The following is a 24,341-nucleotide window of genomic DNA, read 5'->3' as shown; positions in this document are numbered from 1 at the left end:
AAGTGACAAAAACTATCTCAAAGAAAAGAGAAGTTATAGATTATAAAATTAAATTATAGACTATTCATATTTCATAAAAAAATCAATGACATAATCCATTTCTAACATACAATAAATTGAAAACTGTAGCTATTAAATATATATTCTCATTCTCATATAAATTAGAAAATAAAACTAATAAAGCACTATTTAAAGTAAACATTTCATTAAAGATATAAAAAAATTAATCAATCATAAAGTTAAAATGTCATTTGATCATTTACAAGATTTCAATCTTATACTGTAAAACAAACTCAATAAATGGTGTTAGGTTGTAAGTATATTTTTGAGCAATAAGTATATACCTCTTTCAGAATCTACAGTAGTCCAAGTATTTCCTTCTGGCTATTTTATCTTCAAAAAAAGATCCCATTTCTTTTTTGATAACTTGGAGGAAAACTTTGGGGACATTTTTTTTTAATTTTTAAGAGACAGAGACAACATTGTCTTGAAAGAAACTTATTTAGTTGTTTAGCAAATGTTTCCTGTTTGTCTTTACCTTCTTTTAGTTCATCAGTGTAAAACTAAAGATGACCAGTTTCAATTACAATATGCCATTTTTTATTCCACTAGTTCAGAAAGTCTTGGAACCAAAGTAAAATTTATTTTTCTAACAGAAGCTTTGCTTCACCAATTGCTCTTTTCTTCCTCATCTTGATATTATAGGCATAGGGGAAGTGTACCTTTATTCAATTCAAACTTTTAAGGCAGAATATGACTCTCTGGGTACATTACGAAATAAAATAATTCAAACTTCAGGGCTTTAAAAAATATTCAGTTAATAGTATTACACCACCATCAACAACAAAAATCAGCATTTTAGTACCTAAAATAGTGCCCGAATATCTGAATATCAAAAAGTAGAAATGTAATCAATCACTAAAGGGATGTGGATGGTCTTCAGGACCAAGCACATTCACGACTCTCCATCTCTCATCTCCACTTCCTTCAGTCGGAGGGAGGAGGACGAGGTGGGAGGGTGGTTTTAGTGACCTCCAAGTGACTTTTCCACAAGCCAGGGGACAGGCTGCCTGCAGCTCTAAACTCAAATCCTTCATCTTTGTGACCAAAAAGGAAAGACGTCTTCTCTCCCCAGTACACTTAAAACAAATCTTATTCAAAAATTTTAAGTATCACAAAACCAGTCACTGTAGCCCAGGAGTGAGGTCCTTTGATTAGTCCAGCTTGGGTGAGGTATTACCTACCCCTCTACCAATTACTGAGGCCAAGAAAAGTGGGTCATGTACAAAGATGGCAGCCCCCTTTTGGATCCCAAGGATAGAATGGGAAGTGAAGCAAGTCCCCAAAATGAAGGGATGTAGGTCCCAAAGGAAAAGGAGGGAGGCTGGGGCTTCCCTGGTGGCGCAGTGGTTGAGAATCTGCCTGCCAATGCAGGGGACACGGGTTCGAGCCCTGGTCTGGGAAGATCCCACATGCCGCGGAGCAACTAGGCCTGTGAGCCACAACTACTGAGCCTGCGCGTCTGGAGCCTGTGCTCCGCAATAAGAGAGGCCACGATAGTGAGAGGCCCGTGCACCACGATGAAGAGTGGCCCCCGCTTGCCGCAACTAGAGAAAGCCCTAGCACAGAAACGAAGACCCAACATAGCAATCAATCAATCAATCAATCAATAAATCTTAAAAAACATTTAAAAAAAAAAAAAGGAGGGAGGCAGAGAAGCAACACAATAAATGTCTGCTACAAGTGACTTTACTTGAAATTTTTTAGTTCAAAAGATTATTATGCCTCAGAGTCAAGATCTACATGTTCTTTTGTTAGCTTTTGGAAGATGTAGGAAGAGTACAAGATTGGGTAGATATTAGACTTATGTTCATGAATGACACAATGGGTTAATCAGTGAGTGTTCAGTGAACTCAGTTTACTCATTGCCAAAGGAATATCACCCTGGCAGAATTTAAACAAATGACACAGTCAGATGGACAAGGGTTAAAACTGATGATTAATAAGGTTAATAAGCTGGAATGGAAATGGAGACAACACACTGGTGTTATATCAGATGGAGTCCCTCCCTAAAGAAGTTTTAGTGAGAGGAACAAATTACAAACATGTGAAAAAATAATTTCTGATACCAATAAGTGCTTGGAGGAGGCAGAGTAAGCAAATAGAGAGTACCTTGGTGAGTGTGAAAGCTGCTCTAACTACGGTTGTCAAGGAAGACCTTTGTAAATAGTTGATGTACAAGCTTAGAGACATGAATGATGAGATGGAGGTGATCCTGTTAAGGTCTAGAGATCAGCCTTCCAAACAAAAGGAACTGTGAAGCCAAAGCTCCCGAGATGGGAATGAGTTTACAGCACTGGAATATCAGTAATAAGGTCAATGTGTCTAACATTTAGCGGACAAGTGGAGAGTGCTAGGAGATGGGGTCAGAGAGTGAGGCAGGGGCCAGATTATGCTTTATAGGCCAGAGTAAGAAATTGGACTTTGATTCCAAACTGTAAAAATAAAATGAAAGGACCAGTGGAGTTGGCATTTAGATGATATCATTACTATCAGTCCTGTCTTGGGGGTAAAAAGCAAGCCAAATTGCAGGAGGTTTCAAAGAAAACATGAAGAAGTTAAGTCATCACCAGGAGTCTCTGGTGTAGTTCCAAACGGGGGATGCTGCCATATAAGGACTTCTAACAGAAATAACACAGGTCTTTCTGGTTAATTTCTGATGGATTCTCAAGTTGTAAATCATGTTCTTACTTACCTAGGACCCATTCATATTCCTGCCAATGGCAATGCACTATGATGACTAGAGAATCTGATGTCCCCAAAGACTTTACAGAGATTGATTCTTCCTCATTCCAGGACCATCTTGCTCACAATTAGCCCTGATATTTTTGGTGGAAAGGTGTGTTTTGACAATTCTGGAGAACTCATGGAAACCATCTTTGATTTTATAAATCCTGATTTGAGTCTATTTTTTAATTGTGAACATTTTTATCACAAAATGGAATGTAAGAGAGTAAAAAAAATGTGCTTAATCCAGGATCTAGCATAGTTTTATTCCAGTTAATAACGGTGAATTTCCCTACACCACTGAGAAGTTTCCATTTACTTTCATAAATTATTCATTAACCCAACTGACACAGTTTGAGATTCAGTTTGCTAACAAATGATCCGAATTCTTGGCAGAGCTTGCTGGTGGTGATCATGTGGAAATGCTCTTAGGACAACTGGTAGACTCACCTTGCTCTTGCTTATGAAAAGCCTCATACCTAGTGGTCTCATGAAAGACCTTAAAAAATATTTCCTCTTCCTTTAGGATGTAGCACTTTTTCAGGAAAATTATTCTTCTTCCTTACCTCAGAACAGCATGTTCCAGAGAATTCTACACTCACACATTGGACTTTATGATTTTCTTCTCATCCAGGCACTCATTTAACTAGCAGCTTCTTGGGAATCTGTTAAGAAGTTAATTTCCCATGCCCAAAACCACATGTCTGCCAGAGAAGCTACGAAGCTGCATGTGAAAGAAAATAACACTTCGTGGATTTGCTTCAGCTGACATCTACTTAGAATACGACAAGCATGTACTTATTACTATATGACTTTTCAAAAAGTGAAAAACACTTAGATCATGGTCCTGCATGATGAATTTCCACTACCACCACCTCCTCACTGCTATCCACTTAAAAATCCTACAACAATAAGATCACAAGGTGATACTAAGATCTGCCACAAAACACCTATATAAAGCAATACTAAATGGGGTTTACGTTTAAGAAGCTGGTTGGCCACATCAGTCATGGCATTTTTACTGAAGAACTGGGTGCCAGAGGGGATCTACTCCTAGCACCCAAGAGATCTCTTGCACTTGCTTGGACTTACATCCTAGCTCTGTATTTTTCTGCGACTTAGCAAAGTTCCTTGGCCTCTCTAATCCTCAGTTTCCTCGTACATAAAGTAGAAATAACAATACTACTTGTCTTATAGGATTACAATGTGGATAAACTGAGATAATACTTATCAAATACTCAGAACAGCCTGGCACATAATTAAGGTTGGCCATTATTATTCTGTGTAACCTATTCTGGGAAATAAATGAAGAATCAAAAAATATATACAAATGATATACAGCATTGTAGAATTAAGAGGGATATCGTGTAGTACTGATTTTTTAAGTACCACAGGAAATTCAGGGGCAAAAGAGGTCAAGGAGATGAGAAAGTCTTCACAGAAGTCATGAGGCTTGAGTGAGGCGCTGAAGAATCTGGATAGGGAATGTAAAAACAATGCATCTATGGACAGAGAGGCAGACGCAGGAAGGAATATGTCTACAGAGCACAGATAAAAGACCAGACAGTACAGAAAGAGAGGAGGAGCATGTACAAGGATATGAAGTTGAAGAAAGACGAGCTAGTTTACGGTGGGCCTGCCAGTTGGGAAACTTATTTGGTTAAAAAAAAAATGTCAAATGAAAAAAGACCTTTGACAGAAAATGATTTATTTCTGCCTTAGTCCATTCAGGCCTCTATAACAAATTACCATAGACTGGGTGGCTTATTAACAACAGGGATTTATTTCCCATAGTTCTAGAGGCTGGAAGTCCAAGGTCAAGGTAATAGCAGATTTGGTGTCTGGTGAAGGCCCATTTCCTCAGTCACAGACAGCCATCTTCTTGCTATGTCATCACATGATGAAAGGGGAGAAGAAACTCTGTGCGGTCTCTTGTATAAGTTACTAATCCCATTCTTGAGGGCTCCATTCTCATGTCCCAATCACTTCTTAAAGGCCCCGCTGCTTAATACCTTCACACTGGGGGGTTAGGATTTCACATGTGAATTTGGGGGGGATATAAACAGTCTATAGCAATCGAACATGATGTTTGTATTACAGCAGGTAGGGCTCTATTAGAAATTCAGTCATGGGATAGTGAGAGCTTTTAGGGAAACAGAGGGACCAAAGATCTCCTAACCCTATTTCCTTCACCAGTCACTGTTCATCCTTCTTTGCTTCTCTTTTTGTCAAAATTCCCCCAAATAGTTCTACACTTACTGTCTTTTCTCTCTTCCTACTATCACTTAGGCGTTTGCCCCCTCACTCTCCTGAAACTGCTCACGTCAATGACATGCGTGTTGCTGAAACCAACAGTCATTTTCAGTCCTCATTTTACTTCTCAGCAGCATTTGATAGAACTGACCCTCACTTCTTCCTTTATACGCTTTCTTCAATTGTCTTTCAGGATACCACATACTCCTACTGCACTAGTTGTTCTTTTTCATCTCCTTTGGCTTGCTGCTTCTCTTCTCTGATCCCCTTAATGTTAGGGCTCAGTCCTTGATCTTCTTATCTTCTCTCTATATATTCCCTCTCTTGGTCACCCAGATCAAAAAATGAACAATATCATTTTTGAATACACTGAATGCAGACCATCAAAAATATGAACAAGAACAAGTGTTGGTGAGGAGATGGAGAAATTGGAACTCTCATGCATTGCTGGTAGAGTATAAAGTGGTGTGGCCTCTTTGGAAAACAGTTTGGTAGTCATTCAAAAAGTTAAACCTAGAGTTACCACTTGACCCAGTAATTCTAGTCAAGTATACACCCAAGAGAAATGAAAAACATATGTTCACACAAAAACTTGTACATGAATGTTCATAGCAGCATTATTCATAAGAGCTAAAAAGTGGAAACAACCAAAATGGCCATCACATAATGAATGGATAATCAAAATGTGGCTCTATCTACACAATAGAATATTATTCGGCCATAAACAGGAATGGCGTACTGATACATAGTACAACATGGATGAACCTTAAAAGCATTTTACTAAGTGAAAGAAGTCAGACAAAAAATATTTTGCATGATTCTATACGTGAAACGTGCACAATAGGCAAATCTATAGAGACAGAAAGTAAATTAGTATTTTTTAGGGGCTGAAGGGAAGGAGAAATGGAGAGTGACTGCTAATGAGCATGGGGTTTCTTTTTTGAGTGATGAAAATGTTCTGGAATTAGACAGTGATGATGATTACAACTATTTTGTGACCATACTAAAAACAACTGAATTGTACTTTTAAACAGTGAACTTTATGGTATCTGAATTATATCTTAATTTTTAAAAAAACAACTACAAGGTTTTGAACTTCCTTTCCATGGTTTACATGTACAGGACCAGCAACCTGGGCTAGACTGACTACTACGGAGGACTGAATCTGTCTCCGAGCATCATGGAAGTCAATCAATAAGGAAACCATCCTGGATTAAATAGTTCTTACATGACAAATGAAATGTGAAGTTAGAAACTTTGTTCTGGGAGTACATGTTTGGAAAAATTACAATGTAAATCCTTTTATCAGGGACTCTTAGGTAATATAATAGATACTGTCTTTGCAGTTTTGCCCAAGACACAGAAACATTCTTTGGAAGGATGTTTCTTCTGTTGACAAACTCTAAAAGATTAGGGCATAAAATAAAATTGCAACTAACTCTACAAAGGAATTTTTGCCAAAATAGTACAGCCTATTTCCAGATGATCTAACTTTTATAGAGATAAGCTTATGAGGCCAAGAGACGCAGAGAATCACATTCCTGTAGACCAACTTCCTCAAATACCAGATGTCTCAACTGAGCATTTGGCAAGTATTTAGAGGGCAGTCTAAATTCTGATTTGTACTGTTGATTAAATAAATGTCCATATGTTTCTGATACTGGACACGCAGGTAGCAAAGTCAATATACTGTCATGAGAATTTAGGGGCTTGATTTATACCCTTGTCTAATCAAATAGTCATCATACTTCCAGCTGGGGTGAACTCTAGAGATACCTGCAGATGGGGGTAAAATGTTTTCAGATTCAGAAGAGAACTCTGAATCCTCTCATTTGGACAAGCACTTAGTTGAGAGCCTAGCATTTCTGCTGTTAGACATGGAAAGCATGATTTAGGTCTGAAAAACTCTAAGTGCAGGTGTTTTTAATCAACTGCTTCTATCGTGAAAGCAACTCCGTAGAATCCCTGCAAAACACGTAATTTGGTGTAGATCTGCATTTTAAACAAACTAGCTCCAAAATGTACCCCCTGAAGTAGCTGAGTCATCTATTTGGAGTTAAGGTATGTTCGTTTTGGATACAATACTACAGTGCTTTTCTCTTAAATGTTTACTGAATGAACAAATGAATGAATGATTTAAAGAATTTATATTAGAGTATCAAGATAATATGTCTTCCCCGCCACGTGGGGAAGCTCTTTGATGATGTTATTCACCTGTGCATCCTCCACACGGCGCCTACTCCCGTACAAGCCCCACAAGCTGATGCTCAAAAAACAAGGAGGAAGATACTGAATAGAACTAGTTGGGGTTGTTTTTTCAACTTCAAGTCTTGGATGCAGAGTATGTTTGACAGTATCAAGGCAGGCCCATGGAGTGGACACTCCACCCCAGAAGCTAAAAGAGGACAACTCATCCCTCTCCCCTCCCTCTGGCAGCTGGAGGGTAGGTCAATGTCTAGTCATGGCCAAAGAGACCCTCCTATTAGGGACTTTGAATGTAGAAGAAATGACTCAAAGGTGCAGGGTTACTTAGAGTTAATTTGAAGCACCAGCGGCAGAACTGTGAGTCGGCAGCACAGCAACTGGTCTCCAGGGACAGTGGCGACAGCAGCTTCCTAAGCATCCCATTGCCACAGCAGGAATTTGGCCTCGTCTTGCCCATTTTCTGTGTTCCTGCCCCAGCCTGGTTCTCCAGATTTCTGTCAATTCATGAGCCACCACATAAACAGAAGAGTTAACTTGCAGGCAATCCAAAACTACAAAAACACTAAGGTTACCTTTTGTATTCATTTACTTTGAAGGTGAATCACTTCTTACCCATTAACTTAGTCAAATAACAGTTATGGCTTTCCAACCATACTGCTCTCTCAAATTTTCCTAGCCCTCCTATGAAATAAAGTTATCTTTAAAAAATCTAAACATCTATTCTAGATTTTAAATATCTAAGATATTGCAATGACATTTTCCCACTATGTTAAGGAAATGGAGCAAAGAGATTTTTTAAAAAATCCAATATGCACACAGTAGCCAAAGGTAGAGACCACTGAAATGGAGGAATTCATCAATGGATGAATAGATTTAAAAATACGGTGTATCCACACAATGGAATATTATTCAGCCATAAGCAGAAATAAAGTACTGATACATGGACGCATGAAAACATTATGCTTAGTGAACTAAGTCAGATAATGGTGATGGTTGCACAACATTATGAATATACTAAATGCCACTGAATTGTACACTTTAAAATGGTTAAAATGGTGAGTTTTATGTCATGCATTTTACCACAATAAAAAATTTAAGTCCAAAATTCAAAAAATTAGAAGAAATATAAAGTAGAATATTTTAAACATGATCCATTCCATTTGCAACAGAACAAGGTGGCTTGTCAAAAGAATTTTCTGGTTATAAAACCTTTGTAGTTCCAACACTCCCTCAGAACTCTCAGTGGAGTTATCTGTCATTATACAATCAAGTTTTCTTATTAAGAAATAACCTTGTTGGGAATGTAAATTGATACAGCCACTATGGAGAACAGTATGGAGGTTCCTTAAAAAACTAAAAATAGAACTACCATATGACCCAGCAATCCCACTACTGGGCATATACCCTGAGAAAACCATAATTCAAAAAGAGTCATGTACCACAATGTTCACTGCAGCTCTATTTCCAATAGCCAGGACATGGAAGCAACCTAAGTGTCCATCAACAGATGAATAGATAAAGAAGATGTGGCACATATATACAATGGAATATTATTCAGCCATAAAAAAAATGAAATTGAGTTATTTGTAGTGAGGTGGATGGACCTAGAGACTGTCATACAGAGTGAAGTGAGTCAGAAAGAGAAAAACAAATACCGTATACTAACATATATATATGGAATCTTAAAAAAAAAAAGTGGTTCTGATGAACCTAGGGGCAGGACAGGAATAAAGACACAGACGTAGAGAATGGACTTGAGGAGGGGGACATGGGGAGGGGGAAGGGTAAGCTAGGACAAAGTGAGAGAGTTGCATGGACACATATACACTACCAAATGTAAAATAGATAGCTAGTGGGAAGCAGCCGCATAGCACAGGGAGATCAGCTCCGTGCTTTGTGACCACCTAGAGGGGTGGGATAGGGAGGGTGGGAGGGAGACGCAAGAGGGAGGAGATATGGGGATATAGTATACATATAGCTGATTCACTTCGTTATACAGCAGAAACTAACACACCATTGTAAAGCAATTATAGTCCAATAAAGATGTTAAAAAATATATAATAAATAAAAAAAGAGTGAGATGTAAAAAAAAAAAAAAAAGAAAGAAATAACCTTGTATCTGGTGAGAGGAAAGCAAAGCTCCTTCAAAAAGCTTTTACTCTATCTCTGATCACAGTCATATCCCCTTTCATTTAAACACAATAAGGAAGTGGCGAAAATAAAGTACAATTTAATCGATCTTGGCAAATATAATTTTTCCACCGTGGCAAAGTTTAAAACTCTCTTATTATATCATCAGTTACTCAATTTTCCAAAGATGTGGGACTTTACATGGGAAAAATGGGCTGAAGAGGCTGGTATTTACGTAATTCTTCAAACTGGGATAACAAAAATGTGCTGCCAGTTGCTAACCCATAATTGGATGGCTCATTACTGTAAAATTATTTCAGGTTTGCTCAGTGGAATCCTGGGAAGTGACATTTACTCAATTTTTTATTCTAGAATTTTATAAATCCTTTATCTTTTATTTCCATCATTTCTATATTTCCCCCAAATCTCACATCCATCATTGGTAAAAGAAAAAAATATGTGTGTGTTTATATGTATAAACACACACACACACTCACATATATATTCTAAGACCTTTCAATTATTGTTTTCCAACCCCAATAGAACTAGAAAAGAAAACCCTGCACCAACGATCCAACTTTAAAAGTATTGATTTCAGTGTGTTTGTATCAAAGCCAGAATGAGTGGCTTTTCATTCTAAGAAGCAAAAATGGTGAACTCTTTCCTAATTTACATTTCCTACATTACACAGGGTAAATTGAAATACCAGCAACTTCGAGTTCTATTCTCAACTTATTAAAAAGATTTGTGTTGCTTAAAAAGGAATTTTCAATAACCTCTTGCGGGGGGAAATCGCAAGATTTTCCCATCCAGTTTCCTCAGAGGAAACCATCTTAATGCTTTTATAAGTAATAAAAGCATTTCATTTCAGAAGTCCTTAAAATACAGTGACTTCATTTACTTTTAGAGGCTTTATCAAAGTAGGTTTTCAGAAACCCGCACTCTTGAGAGCAGGTGCCTGTAATCAAATACAGTCCTCTCACCTGATCCATTTCCCGTGCTTTGGAGGGCTAGGTTTGAGAGCACGAACTCACTCTGCATTCATAAGGAAGATATTATTGCCAAGTTCTGTGAAGCCCTCTGAGAAATTCATCAGGCCTACAAACTACTGACCTTACCCTAAACCCATCTGCTTGCAGGCCAGCTGACTCAACGTCTCCTGCCAGCCATCCGCACACACGTGGTGTTCCACGGCAGATCTGTGAGCGGTCAGGAATGACGAGGAGTTCACATTTGCAGAGAGGGTCACTGAGGGGAAAAAAAGGGGGGGGGGAAGCCTTAATTTAAAACATTTCTTCTCATGACACCAAATGATAACATGCTTTTGCTTTACTTGCAGACATTCATTTTTATTTCTTTTAGCTAAGAACCATTTGGTGAGTTCTTACCCTGTGCCAATCACTGATTGCCGTGTTGGGGGGGTGGGGAATGGAAAAATGAATTAGATGTGTTCTCTGCCCTCCAAGAACTAGAGGCTCTGGTGAAAGAGACAGGCAGTTCTTAACTTTTCATTATGAGTTACAAGACGGCCACAGGCAGGTCTCATTCCCATGAGTTTACCCAAGGACTTGCATAATTAGAAGGAGCTAGTTGTAACTTCATTCAAATCGTTTCCTTTCAAGAAAGCCTGTGAGAATGCAAGTGTGTGAGAGGGATGTTAATTTCGGATTAATTTGGCATATGCACTAATTCCTCTTTTATCAAAGAGCATCCTCTGTACTTCATACACCATAGATTGTTTGTGGAAAAACTGCACAATTAATGACAATATACATCATAACTGTGATTTGGCCAGATGATGCAAAGGACTGAAATAAGAGCCAAGGGAATGGAAAGAGGGATGAGTGTGGGACGATAGAATGAATCAAACTCAAGATTATAAACTGCAACACTGGGATACTGGTGAGAGATGCCTTTAAGTCCTGTCCATGTAAGGGAGTAGACAGAAGTCTTATCTGGATCTGGCGCGAGAGTGCAGGGAAGATGGAAGAGCCACCTCAGTATCCTTTTCCAGGAGGTGTCAATGATACAAGAATGACTGACTATTGATCATTTATTATGGGTGACAATAAAGAGTCTTTTAAAAATTATATTCAAATGAAAAGTTATAGCGTCAAAACAATTTGAACCCAAATATTTTTACATATAAGATAGACATTTCAAACAGAGAAGTAACTTGTGGGGAAGTGTTCTGTGAGTTGGAAATATCACGTACAAATCACCACTGGCAGCTTTATAATAGTAAAGCAGAATAGATGAGCTTAGTTAGTAAGATCTGTGAAGCCAGTTAGGATTCGTTTAGCTTAAAGGGCTGCCAGGCATCAGAGCACAGAGCAGATGGCAGAAACAAGCGGCTCACCACAGTCCCATTCGTCGGAACTGTCTACGCAGTCAGCTTCGCCGTCACACCACCGGTCACGTGACACACACTCGTGGTTTGCACATTCTAGCTCATCATCTTCGCAAAACGCTGGCAAGGGAACAAGAAGGGAGGAGACAAACATTTTAGGAATGAATGGGATTATCACTAACGGGTACATCATGGTGTGCCAGCAGGAGCATCTAAGGAAGACAAGAGGTGGTCACACCAAGGCCTCCAAACAGGTGTCAAGACCGAAGAGCAGAACTGGTAAAATCTCAGTTCTGAGAGGTCCATCCGTACAAACAGCAAGCATTTAAACAGAACTACTGTCTCCAAGTGACGAGATTCTCTAGTTCTAGCTACAGGACTGAAGAAGTGGTACCCAGAGCAGCAGAAATACCAAACATTAGAACATAGGGCTAAAATCTGAAGTGGCGGGAGCAGAGCACTGGCCATGAGCGGACTGAAGTCACCCTAGGATGAAAACCAGCTCTGTCCACATTTATGGGTAATTTTATTTTTTTTAATCTCTAGTATTAACTGACTCTCAGAGTCATACACTAATTCTCTCTTGGGTTTTTAAAAACTATGGCAAAACTCCTTGATTGCCTACCTAGCACCTATTACTTTTCTTCCTCCCTTTTTAAAAATGTATTTAATTTTTATTGGGGTATAGTTGCTTTACAATATTGTGTTAGTTTCTGCTGTACAACGGAGTGAATCAGCTATATGTATACATATATCCCCTTCCTCTCGGACCTCCCGCCCACGCCCACCTCCACCCCCATCCAGGTCACCACAGAGCACCAAGCTGATCTCCCTGTGCTCTACAGCGGGTTCCCGCTAGCTATCTATTTTACACATGGTAGTGTATCTATGTCAATCCCAACCTCCCAATTCATCCCACCCCCCTTCCCCACCCCCCCATGTCCTCCTTTTTTAAGGGAACATGGATTTATTCAGGCCTGCACACCAGCCCCTGCTCCACGGCAAGATCCTGATTCGTTTAAGCAAGACATGGCATCTTTTTGAGTACAATTTTTTTTCTCTGAGTACAGTTATTAGTCCAGGAGTAAAGATGGGATCCGAGATCAGGGTCTTGGCCTATGGTTTTGTAGGTTGTGCTTTCCAAGGTAGTTCCTGCCCAAACCCTGCTGTCCAGGCCACGTGTCCTAGCCTGAAGGAAACAGCATCTTTTTCTAATTGGTTCTCCCTAAAGATGCTTCTTTTTGCAATTCAGCTGTTTAGGTGGTGTTTTTTGGAATCCACACAAAGATAGCTGACGGCTAGCTGGGACCCAGCTCAAAGTTGGCCAATCTGAGTGAAGCCCTAAGTGATGTTCCAGAGATGAGGGTGAGGTTCTCTCTCCTTCCTAGTGGCTATGACCTGGGAAGCACAGCACCCCAGGTGCTCTTGGCAGCCATCTTTGGACCCTGGTAGGAGCCAGCCAGAGGTCAAGCAAACGCAAAGAATCCCAGAAGAGGTGCTGAACTCCTGCATCTGGCCCTACACTTGATTTTTTATATGATAATATAAGGCATATGCAATACATAGCATAAAAAAAGAATAAAATGTCTTCATTGTTTAAGTCTGTTTGAGTTGGGCTTTCTGTTACTAGTAGGTAGTGCATCTTAGGAGATTTTTTTTCTGATTCTAAAACTACCATTCATTCAGAATATGTAGAAAAGATAGAAAAGCACAAAAACTTAATAATTCCACCATTCAGGGATTACAATCGTAAACTTTTTATTATGCCCTTCTGATCTTTTTCTATATGTGGTTATATGTACTTTCAAAACTCAGCACAATAGTACACATAATTCTTTATGCTTTGTTTTATTCATCTAATGATATGTAATGGACCCACGAGAAATTATCCTTCTAATTTGATTTTTAATGTTTGCATATTATTTCATTTTATGGTTGTATTTTATGTTCCCCCTATTTTTGGATATTTGGGGTGGTTTAATTTTTTCCATGTTATAAATCATGCTAGACTAATATCTTTATGCATATATTTTACACATGTTTGATTGTATTCTTGGCATATATTTTTACAAGTGGAGTTTTAATCAAAAGGTCTGAAAATACAAAAAGCTTTTGATACATATTTCCAAATTTCTCACTTACATTCAAAATGATAGGTAATTAGTGTTTAAAATAAAACGTCACATTCACAAATTCACAACAAGGACTTACAGCAATTTTTTTCATCCATGTTATCAGGGCAGTCTGGGAACCCATCACAGATGACTGTGTGCTTCAAACATTGTTTGTTAGATGGACATTCCCAAAGATCTCTCTCTTTACATCCTGGAGACAGAAGGAAAGGTTATTTGCAATAGATGTGAAGGTGAAAATAACAATGGCTTTGATCAAGCAATGTAAAAAAATTACAATATAAAGGTATGATTTCTTTTTTCTTAACGAGTTTTGACTCCTGTATACCGTGGAAAATGTAATTTTGAAAGCAGAAATGCTTGGTAATCTTCAAACTGCTTTATAAATAGTACAGCTCTCCCAGGAGAAGATCAAAAGTGACATATGGGAAATCGGAAAAAAAAAAAGAAAAAGCAACTGTACTTTAACATTCATCTTTAGCTGTTCCTTTTGCTTTCTAAGCCAATTTGTAACACATAAGACTCATCTATAAAATGATGAGTTAACGTTTTTAAGCAAATATGCCAAAACCTAGCGATCTAAATGCATATTATCTTAAAATGTAATTTCAATCAACAAATGGCGAGGCCATCTGTGTGTTTAGCAAAAGAGGCTCCTCCTACATGCCAAATATCTGCAAAACTAGCTCAAGAGCCATTACTTCAGTAACGTAGCCAGAAATCTCAGGTTAGAAACTTTATCAGTTAACATGAGAAAACATAATTTGCCTAAGGCCAGACTATAAGCTTGAACTGTAATTTGCCTATAAAATAACAAGCTCTTACAATGAACTTAATGTCATTTGATTCACAGGCAGCGCATTTATACGTCTGCTAAAACATGCCAAGGGTCTGATGTGTTCTTGTCACTCCAGTTGGATCCATGACCCTCACCAGGCTGTGAGGGGCGAGAAGGAAGAGACCACATCTATTCATCTTTGAGCATCCTGAACTCCCCTGACTGGAACCCCAGCTAGCCCTCAGCAGGACCTCGATACACGTGAATTTTAAATGGAACTTCATTTCATGTAAGGAATGAAAAGTCTCTCATTCCCAGGAAAAGGTAATTTAGTGTAAGGTGAATGACATGCCAAGCAGTGATGAAATAAGGGGTTTCCTGAGAGATGCTATTTCTCATCTGATCTGGTACAAATCATTCAGAGAAATGTCATAGATGATTGAGTCAGGTTTCTTGGAGTCCCTTATGAGAAAATCATCTGCTTTACAAAAAATTCTCATTGAAAAGTTATCAAAATAAGTCTCCAGAAGAGAAATTTTTACTATGGGATAAAATTAGATTTAAAGTGTTTCACCATTCAAAAATATAGGACAGCCGTAGAGTATGTGACTGCAAAACTGTAGGAAATAAATAGTGAGAGTCCTTCACTAGCTGACCATCTAGAATGGTTTTAGGCCCAGGGACATCCATTCTAGGAACTCATGGGAATATAATCTGGAGTTTTCAGCTAACCAAGAATACAGACATCATCTGGAATGTTCTGGCAAGGACACTCATCACAAACCACATCACTTGCTAGTAGATGATGAGAGAAAACAGCATGAGTCTTTCTGACTGTTCACAAGGTACCATTCCTAAGAGTACAGAGAAGAACGTGGACACTTGGAATGAAATGATAAAAGATCACAAAAGTCGATCTACTGGGACATAAGACCTGTATGCTCACAGATGGTAATAATAAGAGATAACATTTATTATCCACTATAAATCCACCTTCTAGATATTAGCTTTAATTCTTACAATAATACCACAAAGTCAGAATTACAATCACCATTTTCTAAGTGAAGAAACTGAGATTTAGAGAAAATAAATAGATTGCTCCAAATCCAGCCTTCTAGATAAAGATCCAGTAGGCAAGCAGGTGCAAGCCTTTAGTTGCTGTCCTCAGTATGCATTAGGGGTAAGAGCAAGGGAAACAAAGCTTAGAGTCAGACATCTGGATTTGAACCTTAGCTCCAATCTCATAAGCTGTATGACCTTGGATAAGTTACTTAATTTCTCTGAACCTCAGTTTCTATATCTCTAAAATAGTAATAATAACGCCTGCTACAAAGGGTTGCTATAAAGACAAAGTAAGTACTCTATAGGCAGTAATTTCCCTTCTGTATCTTCTCTTTTCTAATAAAAGTTTGCGTGGCCTAATGCCTCCTTTGTGGAGTTATGATGAACATAAATGAAGTAGGATGAAAAGGTCAAGACATGAGTCACATGGAAGATACCATTATGATTTTGTGAAAAAAATCATTCTCTCTTTAAAGTGACATTGTTGGTGTAATTATGCTTTAAATGTATGCTTTAAAAGGAAAAGGGTATGACTCCATTAAAAATTAAAAATAGGTATGGAGAGGATGGGATATTTAATGCAGCTGTAGGTTATGAAACCAAATAACTGTTGACGTCAGAATAACTGCCACCTCCCCCCGTACAGACATAATGGCTACGCCCACTCACAGAGGCCACAGTGTATTGCTAAAGTGACCAACTCATCCCAGTTTGCCTGGGACTTCGCAGGTTTGAGCACTAAACGCCCCTGCTTCCAAGAAACCCCACTCAGTACTGGGCAAAGCGGAATGGTTCGTCAACCCTGTGCGCTAAGCATCCTGAGGGGTTCTTCACTTTCTCTCTCAGTTTCACAAAATCTCTGCGAAGCAGGCTTCCCTGCCAGAGGCAGATCCCACCTGAACTGGGGCACCTTTTTTCTCTATCAAAACAGTTGTCATTATAGGTGAAGAAGGCAAAGCACCTTAAAGCAGATGCTTCTTGAACTCTGAGAAGCTTTCAGTGATGCCAGTACAGAGTAAGTGGGTCCACTCATCAGGGCTGCTAACCTGAGCTACATCGAATAAAGTGCTGTCAGGCTAGGGATGCTCGTCTTCGGCCAGCAGCTGCCCCAGTGGCTGCGGATGTGACCTCAGAGCAAATCAAGGGAGCTGAGCAGTGACTTCAGGCCCGGCAGGTGTGACGGCCCCTCCAGAGCCTGTGACCCTGGGCCGTGGAGCCCAGACCTCAAAGAACAGCCGCAGCACCTGTGGTAGCAGCCAGAACAAAGGAGCTGCCTCCCTCCCCGAACCCCGGGCCTAACCGGCAAGGGCAGCAACACCAGCACAAGTCACAGAGCTCCCATCTTTGACCAGAAAGCCCCAGTGGACCTCCCAATTCCTTAGTCACACCCCTTTTCCGGGTGCCATCTTCATGTCATCCTCTTCAAGACGTGCTGTCTCAGTACCCTGTGAAGAGACAGGATGAAGACTTTGAAAGGGCTTTAAATTGCGGGGTGGGAGCCACCCTCAGTGACCGTAATCCTGGAGATGGGGACATCCACCACCAAAACAAGCAGTATCTCAAGGACGAGGCCCCACCCGGATGCCCATGTTCACTATGTAAATCAGGGACTCTGCCCAGCCTGTGCTTTGGACGTGACATGCCAGCCTGCCCTCCTCTGCCACAAAGAAGACCTTGGTCTGTCAGAGATAATACCAAGCTAGACAGGACTCCTTCCCTCAAGGGAGATCCCTGAGGTGACCTGTGAGGGGACTTGCCTCCTGGATTTCCTAGCACTGTGGCATGTGGGCTCTTGGTTATTGCCCTCTGAGGACTGAGTAAGGCATGTTACAAGCATTCCAAGCTGTGCGGGATAAAGTGCGCTTCTCTAAATGTTACAGGTGAGAAAATTGAGGCCCAGAGAAGTTAAGTGACTGTCCAAAAGTCACACAGCCTCTAAGTGCTGAGTCTGGATTTAAATCCAAGTCTAGGTCTACAGACAGCACTCTACCATTCCAGGCTGCCTGCCCAAGACACCAAATGAGATAGCGAAGAGTTAACCAAGTAGCAAAATATCTAAAGGGAAGGAGAATGTCTCTTCCTTAGCATGAAGAATTAAATGTGATCAGAGATCAATCCTAAGACTCCTTCTGAAAGTACATTTGTGGGTATGTGACATGAGATGAACACAATGACCCTCACTCTGTCTTCTAGTCACAGAGCAGGAAATCAGTCTCTTCCACAAGCAAAGGGACAAAGAGACATGAAGGCATGGAGATTGGCTCTCTGGAGTATTTGAAAAAAAAAACACACAGTAAAGTCCTTCTCTGTGAGAAATACACAAATACTATTAAGGAGTCCAAACAGTTAGGGAAAAAAAGTCTTCAGGAAAACTTTTTAAATCAAGCTGTAAAACCTATAAATATCAGAGCCAGAGGCTTTAAACACAGCCTAAAGGGATTTTGACTCCAAGAAGAGGTTCAGGTTATAAAGAAAGATTTTATTGCATTTTATCTATCACCCAAGAGGAGATCGAAGATAGATGATGAAATGGTTTTTAATTATTTGAAGATAAACAGAAAGGTCCTTAACGACACTGGCATTTGTATTGTTGTCTATCTTTCTCTGTATGTTGTATACCCTTTTATGTAGAAGAGTGATCAATTAGTAATTGTGATGTTATATTCACGTAATGAAGGGTTCTATTTCTCCAGTAGATATAAAAAAACTGTTTGAGCTATATTCTCATTTAACTGACCCATTGAGAAGACTCGCTGCTCCCATCACAGCCCAGGTACCACCTTGTTCCTGCTGGTATAGCTCACCCAATTGTGGACAGAGGCCTAGCAAAAGCTAACTTCAGTCTCACAAACTCAGATCTATAGCATGAAGGCAAAGCTCAGAAATATAATCTCATTGTTATTTTCTTTAGCTCGCCTTTCCTTTATGCCCTTCTTGTTCATTTCTCTGCCCAGATCTGCACCTTTTTTTCCATTGCTTAGATATCAATGCTTGGTAAATGTTAGACTGAAAATAAGCTTCTTTCATCCAGTTGCTAGATCTACAGCCAGCTTCATCTACATAGTAGATGTTCAATTAATGACAAACTATCACTTTAAGACAAGGAAGTGCTTCTGTACCAACGCAGTACTGACTCTGTAAATCACTCCTATCTTTTAGACTTCTCTCCCATGAAGCAATTCTGGAATGATATGTTCATATTTACATAATTCTTCCAAACACTTGCTGAAAGCATTTCTAATAATGACAGTACTTCCGACTGTTGTTTACATTAACAATTATACAATCAGTACAACTTCAACAACAAAAATTTACCACAAGAGCAGGAGACACTTCAGAACAACATTACTCCCAGCCCAGCAGGATGGCTCCCGCAAAGAAGGGAAGCGAGAAGAAGAAGGGCTGGTCCACCATCAATGAGGTGGTGACCAGAGAAAACACTGTCAACATTCTCAAGTGCACCCATGCAGTGGGTTTCAAGAAGCACACCCCTAGGGCACTCAGAGAAATCCGGATATTTGCCACGAAGGAGATGAGAATTCCAGATGTATGCATTGACACCAAGCTCAACAAATCTGTCTGGGCCAACGGAATAAGGAATGTCCCATACCATATCCATGTGCGGTTGCCCAGAAAACATAACGAAGATGAAGAGTCACCAAACAAGCTCTATACGTTGGTTACCTATCTACCTCTCGCCACTTTCAAAAATCTGCAGACAGTTAATGTGGATGAGAACCAACTGCTGATTGTCCAATAAGGTTACAGAACCGCCAAAAAAACAAACAAACAAACACTACTTACTGCTAAATGTTTAATGCATGTATTTTAAAAGTGTATTTACAAATAGTGTGCTTTGACCTCCATGTTTTCCTGCTGCAGAAGTGTCAGAGAAGCAGCGTAAATTTCTAACACATCAATTATTTTATAATTAAATTAAAGAAGTACTGTTTTGAGGGGAAAACCCAATAATGTTGTTAAAATTCTGGAGGAGCGGGGCTTCCCTGGTGGCGCAGTGGTTGAGAATCTGCCTGCCAATGCAGGGGACACGGGTTCGAGCCCTGGTCTGGGAAGATCCCACATGCCGCGGAGCAACTAGGCCCATGAGCCACAACTACTGAGCCTGCGCGTCTGGAGCCTGTGCTCCGCAATAAGAGAGGCCACGATAGTGAGAGGCCCGCGCACCGCGATGAAGAGTGGCCCCCGCTTGCCGCAACTAGAGAAAGCCCTAGCACAGAAATGAAGACCCAACATAGTAATCAATCAATCAATCAATCAATCAATCTTTAAAAAAAAAAAAAAAAAAAAGCCTGTGCCTTTAAAAAAAAACCATATTAAGATGGTTTAAAAAAAAAAAAAAAACTCTGGAGGAGCTGCAGATGTGTGAAAGTGAATAGTTAATAGTCACATTATTCAGTAAAGCCCAAGCATTTAAGTGCATTCCACTCCACAATGGACGGAATAAATCAGAAAGACAGGAAGCTTGGAGTGAAACCCAGCTTTGCTGGAGCTGTTGTTTGCATTACCAGATGGTATGCCTATCCACGCCCATGGAAACAGAGGCACAAACTGAGCAAGTAGGCAAAATGGGAATCCAAGGATTTCCCAGTAGTCCTCCACTGGGCCTTCCTCTACTGCGAGACTTCTTCATTTGATTTTAACTGCTGTGTTCTCCCAGAGCATGGGACATGCCCATTCAAACGCGTGCATGCGGCCCAGTTGCTTTGGAAAACTTAACGAGAGTTCTCTCATAGATTAATACTGTTGGGGCAGTTAATGTTCCAAATGTATTAATTTATTACTGACTTTTAACCTTCCTTAACCAGAACTCTCAATAACATCGTCAGTCTTTTGAGTGTTTTATAAAGATTAGACAATTTATTTGATAGTTCTCATGAGCCTTTAATTGTGAGATTAAAGTACTGACAAAAACTCATTACTTAACTAGAAACCTGACATTTTAGGATCATTTGTACCCTACAGTGCTTTAAATTTCTTTTTTGCAGAATATACTCTAGAACTCAGACCATTTAATCTTCATAAGACTCTTTTTGAGACTAAGCTTTTACATTTCTCAAATATTTATTCCCCTACTGCAAATTTCGGTCTAGCCACCCAAGAAAGTATCATGTAACCTCTTTGGACAATCTAAGATAATCTATTTTAATTTGCATCTCAGAATACCAAAACCCATCAAAGCCATAGTGTAGTGAAAAAATCCAATAGATTCTTAATAAATCATTTATATAAGGGATATTCAATGAGTTTTGATTTATTTCTTTACATACAGACCACAAACAAACAACAGCAGCTTCTCAAAACACTGTATGTTCCTCCCTAACAAAATTACCATCATTCTGACAGTTCTAATTTTCTAGAAGATGCACTTATCCTTATTTATATAGTAGCTGATACGATTTCAGTTGATTGCTTGTGACATTTTGTCTGGACCAGAAGGGCAATGTCTACTACGGAAAACTCATTTTGGGAAGCAAGGCAATATTTCATCCCTCAAAGGCCAAAAGAATAAAATGATTTCAAAAGATGCATTGCCTCATGTGCTTTCAATGGCAAAAAGTTCAGGTTTTTTAAGCAGAACAAGCTAAATAATCATAACCAAACTATTCTTTGGGTAGCCCTTCAATCATTCTGCTTTACTCTAAAATATTGCTTAGTAAAGAGCACTGTCTGTTTTCTATTCCCTGACACATTTTGAGGTTACAAGTACAAAGGTTTGCAGGGAAATAAAATGGGAATTAGCTCCACTTAAATTGCCATTGGCATTTCTGGCCTTTCCATTGGTGATTTTGGAGTTCAAAGGCAGAAATGTCAGGAAGAGTTTTATCCTTTGCTGACAGAGACAAAAATCAGAGAGGGCATGAAGATAAATCCCAATTAAATTTGAATGTTAGAGCCTGCACTCTGTCTTTGTGTATCTAGATGCCTATTTAAGAATATGGGAATTATAGGCAAGGACACTATTATTCTGACCTTAAAACAGACGACAACTGCTTTAGAATCTCTCAATAAAAATAATCTCTTACATTTGTGAAGAGCTTCTTCTTTTACTAAGAGTTTGCACATATGTCGTCAAGGTTATAAACAGAAGTGTAATTTAGGGAAAATCAATGGAATTAACAGGAAAAACACTTATAATTCATGTTTTGCCATTTGATAATTTAAGAAGTAAATGCCTTAGCGTTCAATCCTAGTCACTACTTACAACTGTCAGTAAACAACTGACATGTTTTAACACAATCCCTTATCCTAACCGGTTATTAGTGTACGTTCAAGAAAAGTGCCATCTCACATACATACCACAGTTTTCTTCATCACTATCGTCATCACAGTCAGCCTGGCCATCACATCTTCTGGAAGCCAGAACACACCGTCCTGAGCTGCACTTGAAGTGACTAGGTGAGCATTCTGTTAAAAGCAGTGGGCCATATTACTGTCAACAGACAGAAAACCCAGAACCATCAGCTAATTTATCCATTTACATGTGGGATGTTGTGGAGAAGTTATCACCGAACATAAGGATGGTCCTTCACAAAGCTGAAACAGCCAAAGTTTACTTGGCTTTCTTCTGTCTGCCTATCAGCATCTTTTTCCTTCATCCTTGGCATCACCTCTTCAGATCAGCTGTTTTGCGTCTTTATGCTTTCCAGCAGTTAACTCTCTTTCCGAATGGACAACCTAACAATTCCTGGAGCCTGAAATGTCCTATGAAGTCAATGCTTCGAACTACCCAGCTGGCTTTCCTTTAATGTATCATATTGTTTCCCATCCTAATCTTTCCACCTAGTGGGCAGGTCCTTGATTCCATTTCTCTACTTGATTATCCTACATTGCCAAGGTCTCTGAATGCTTTGCACTTGAAGGAACCAAGGCTTGATCTTCACCATTACCTACAGGGCCCCTAGTATAAAAGCAGCATCCATATATAATGGACTCTGTGAGTTAAGTGTGTTTAAAATAAATACCTAGAATATTAAAGTCATCTCTGCAATTTATTTTTTAAATGAAGACAATGTCTAACAGACGGGTATCAAATTCTTCAATGTAATCAAGTTTATAGATTCACCACCTATGCAGCCTTTCTACTGGTAACTAAATACAAACAATAACAACAGAGTAACTTCTAAAACTAGCTGATATATTCATCCATGTTAGACACCCCATTGTAATTAATTTAAAAATTAACCTTCCACATCGTCATCAGGCATTAGACAGGTTTGACTGTCTGAATTTTCCGCCGGAAATTGATTGCAGTCTGTGTCTTCTGGCCACTGTAGGCCCACAATCCCAAGAACAGACTCACAGCGTTCTTTGGAATGCTCACACAGAGCTCTAAAAGAGTGAGAAAGACAAAATATTACAAGCAAAAACAGCTACACCTGATGTTATGCCTCTGTGTAGGGTTTTAATTCTGTATGGCTATGGGCTGGCGTGTATACGTGGTGTGTGTAAGCAGTGTGTGTGCGTACCAATGTATATATATGAATGTACATATACATAATAGATATTTGGGAAACCAAATTGAGTAATACCGCTACAAGGGGGATACATTCCAGAAACATACTTTCACCAAAAGAGACTCCATCGCAGAAATGGAAATAGAGATGTTTCCAGAACACGGATTCCCTCCTCCAGTTTGCCTTTCTCATTTTCTCTTCTGTCTTTCAGGCAGACACACTCCAGTGCTTTTTGTTTTAAGCAGGGAAGCCCCCAAAATCACTTGGACAGTCTGCCACCACAGGTCATGGAATCTGTACAACACCCTCAGCCTCAGCCCCCTGTGGTACCCTGTGATGTGAGCCATTTCCTGTGCCAGCCGGGCTTGCCTAAGGCATTAGTACTTCAGCTTACACCAAACCCATCTGTGTCGAGCTCAAGTTGGTAAAAATGAAGTTTGCTGGTCTTTGTTAAAGAAAAGACATACTAAGCATTGCACTAGGTGCTTTTATGTGTATTATCTCATTTGTACCAGAATATTTTAAAATTGAGGTATCAGCATGTCTCAAAGAAAATGGCTTTACTTCCTATGGGGAAAGAAAAAAACAGTTTGCCTCAATATATTACCAAGAAATTAGTTACGATTTTTTTTTTTTAAGTAGACATAATGAAAGTAAGTTCCTAGGCAAATTTTTTATTTCCCTTTAAATACATTCTCATTTCTTAAAAGTTTCAAACTTTAAACCACTAAGTTAATTTCAACAGGTATGGGATGGTTAGTAATTGAATGGAGACTTTTCAGAAAAGGCTCTGTCTAGATTTAAGTCTGTCTAGATTTAAGTTAAGATAGAGCATAACTTGATGCTGGTTTAGCCTAGGAATTTGGGGCAAAGACAAAGCCATGACATTCCCATATTAGGTTTGCAAAAATGGGAAGCTCAACAGTGTTTAATAACTCTCTGTTGGACTGAATAGTTTTGTTGCAGATTAATATAAAAATGTATATAACTCAACTGCTGCTGATATTTTAAATTAACCAAACGATACCTAATTTAGATGGAAGTCAGGTAGTGCCTGACTCTACCACTTTTTTTCCCTATAAAATGGAAATACAACATGTGGCACTACAACTCCATGGCACACCTGTTCTTATCATAATCTGTGCAGTGCTCAGCCATAGAGACAGCAG

General features: G+C 39.3%; 2 protein-coding genes across 2 annotated transcripts in view; one reads left to right on the top strand and one right to left on the bottom strand.

Moving 5' to 3' along the window:
* The window catches only part of CORIN (corin, serine peptidase), a 220,436-nt gene that overhangs the window by 43,663 nt on the left and 152,432 nt on the right, over positions 1–24,341 (bottom strand). Inside the window, exons 11-15 of the mRNA XM_068542232.1 lie at positions 22,902–23,047; positions 22,016–22,123; positions 13,937–14,050; positions 11,735–11,845; positions 10,494–10,623 (exon numbers count right to left, since the gene is read on the bottom strand). Of these exons, the coding sequence (XP_068398333.1) occupies positions 10,494–10,623; positions 11,735–11,845; positions 13,937–14,050; positions 22,016–22,123; positions 22,902–23,047 (609 nt within the window). The remainder of the gene's footprint in view (positions 1–10,493; positions 10,624–11,734; positions 11,846–13,936; positions 14,051–22,015; positions 22,124–22,901; positions 23,048–24,341) is intronic.
* Positions 19,062–19,457, top strand: LOC137764438 (large ribosomal subunit protein eL31-like). Its single transcript, XM_068543638.1, has one exon. It carries the CDS (start codon positions 19,062–19,064, stop codon positions 19,455–19,457), a length of 396 nt encoding a protein of 131 aa, XP_068399739.1.

Source organism: Eschrichtius robustus, chromosome 4, assembly GCF_028021215.1.
Source record: "Eschrichtius robustus isolate mEscRob2 chromosome 4, mEscRob2.pri, whole genome shotgun sequence".
NCBI classification, from domain to species: domain Eukaryota; kingdom Metazoa; phylum Chordata; class Mammalia; order Artiodactyla; family Eschrichtiidae; genus Eschrichtius; species Eschrichtius robustus.
Note: the sequence above shows the minus strand (reverse complement) of the source record. Positions and strands in the feature narration are given on the sequence as shown.

Bases quoted from the DNA above. Each gene is read 5' to 3' on its own strand.
- LOC137764438 (XM_068543638.1), top strand. From the start codon at position 19,062: ATGGCTCCCGCAAAGAAGGGAAGCGAGAAGAAGAAGGGCTGGTCCACC.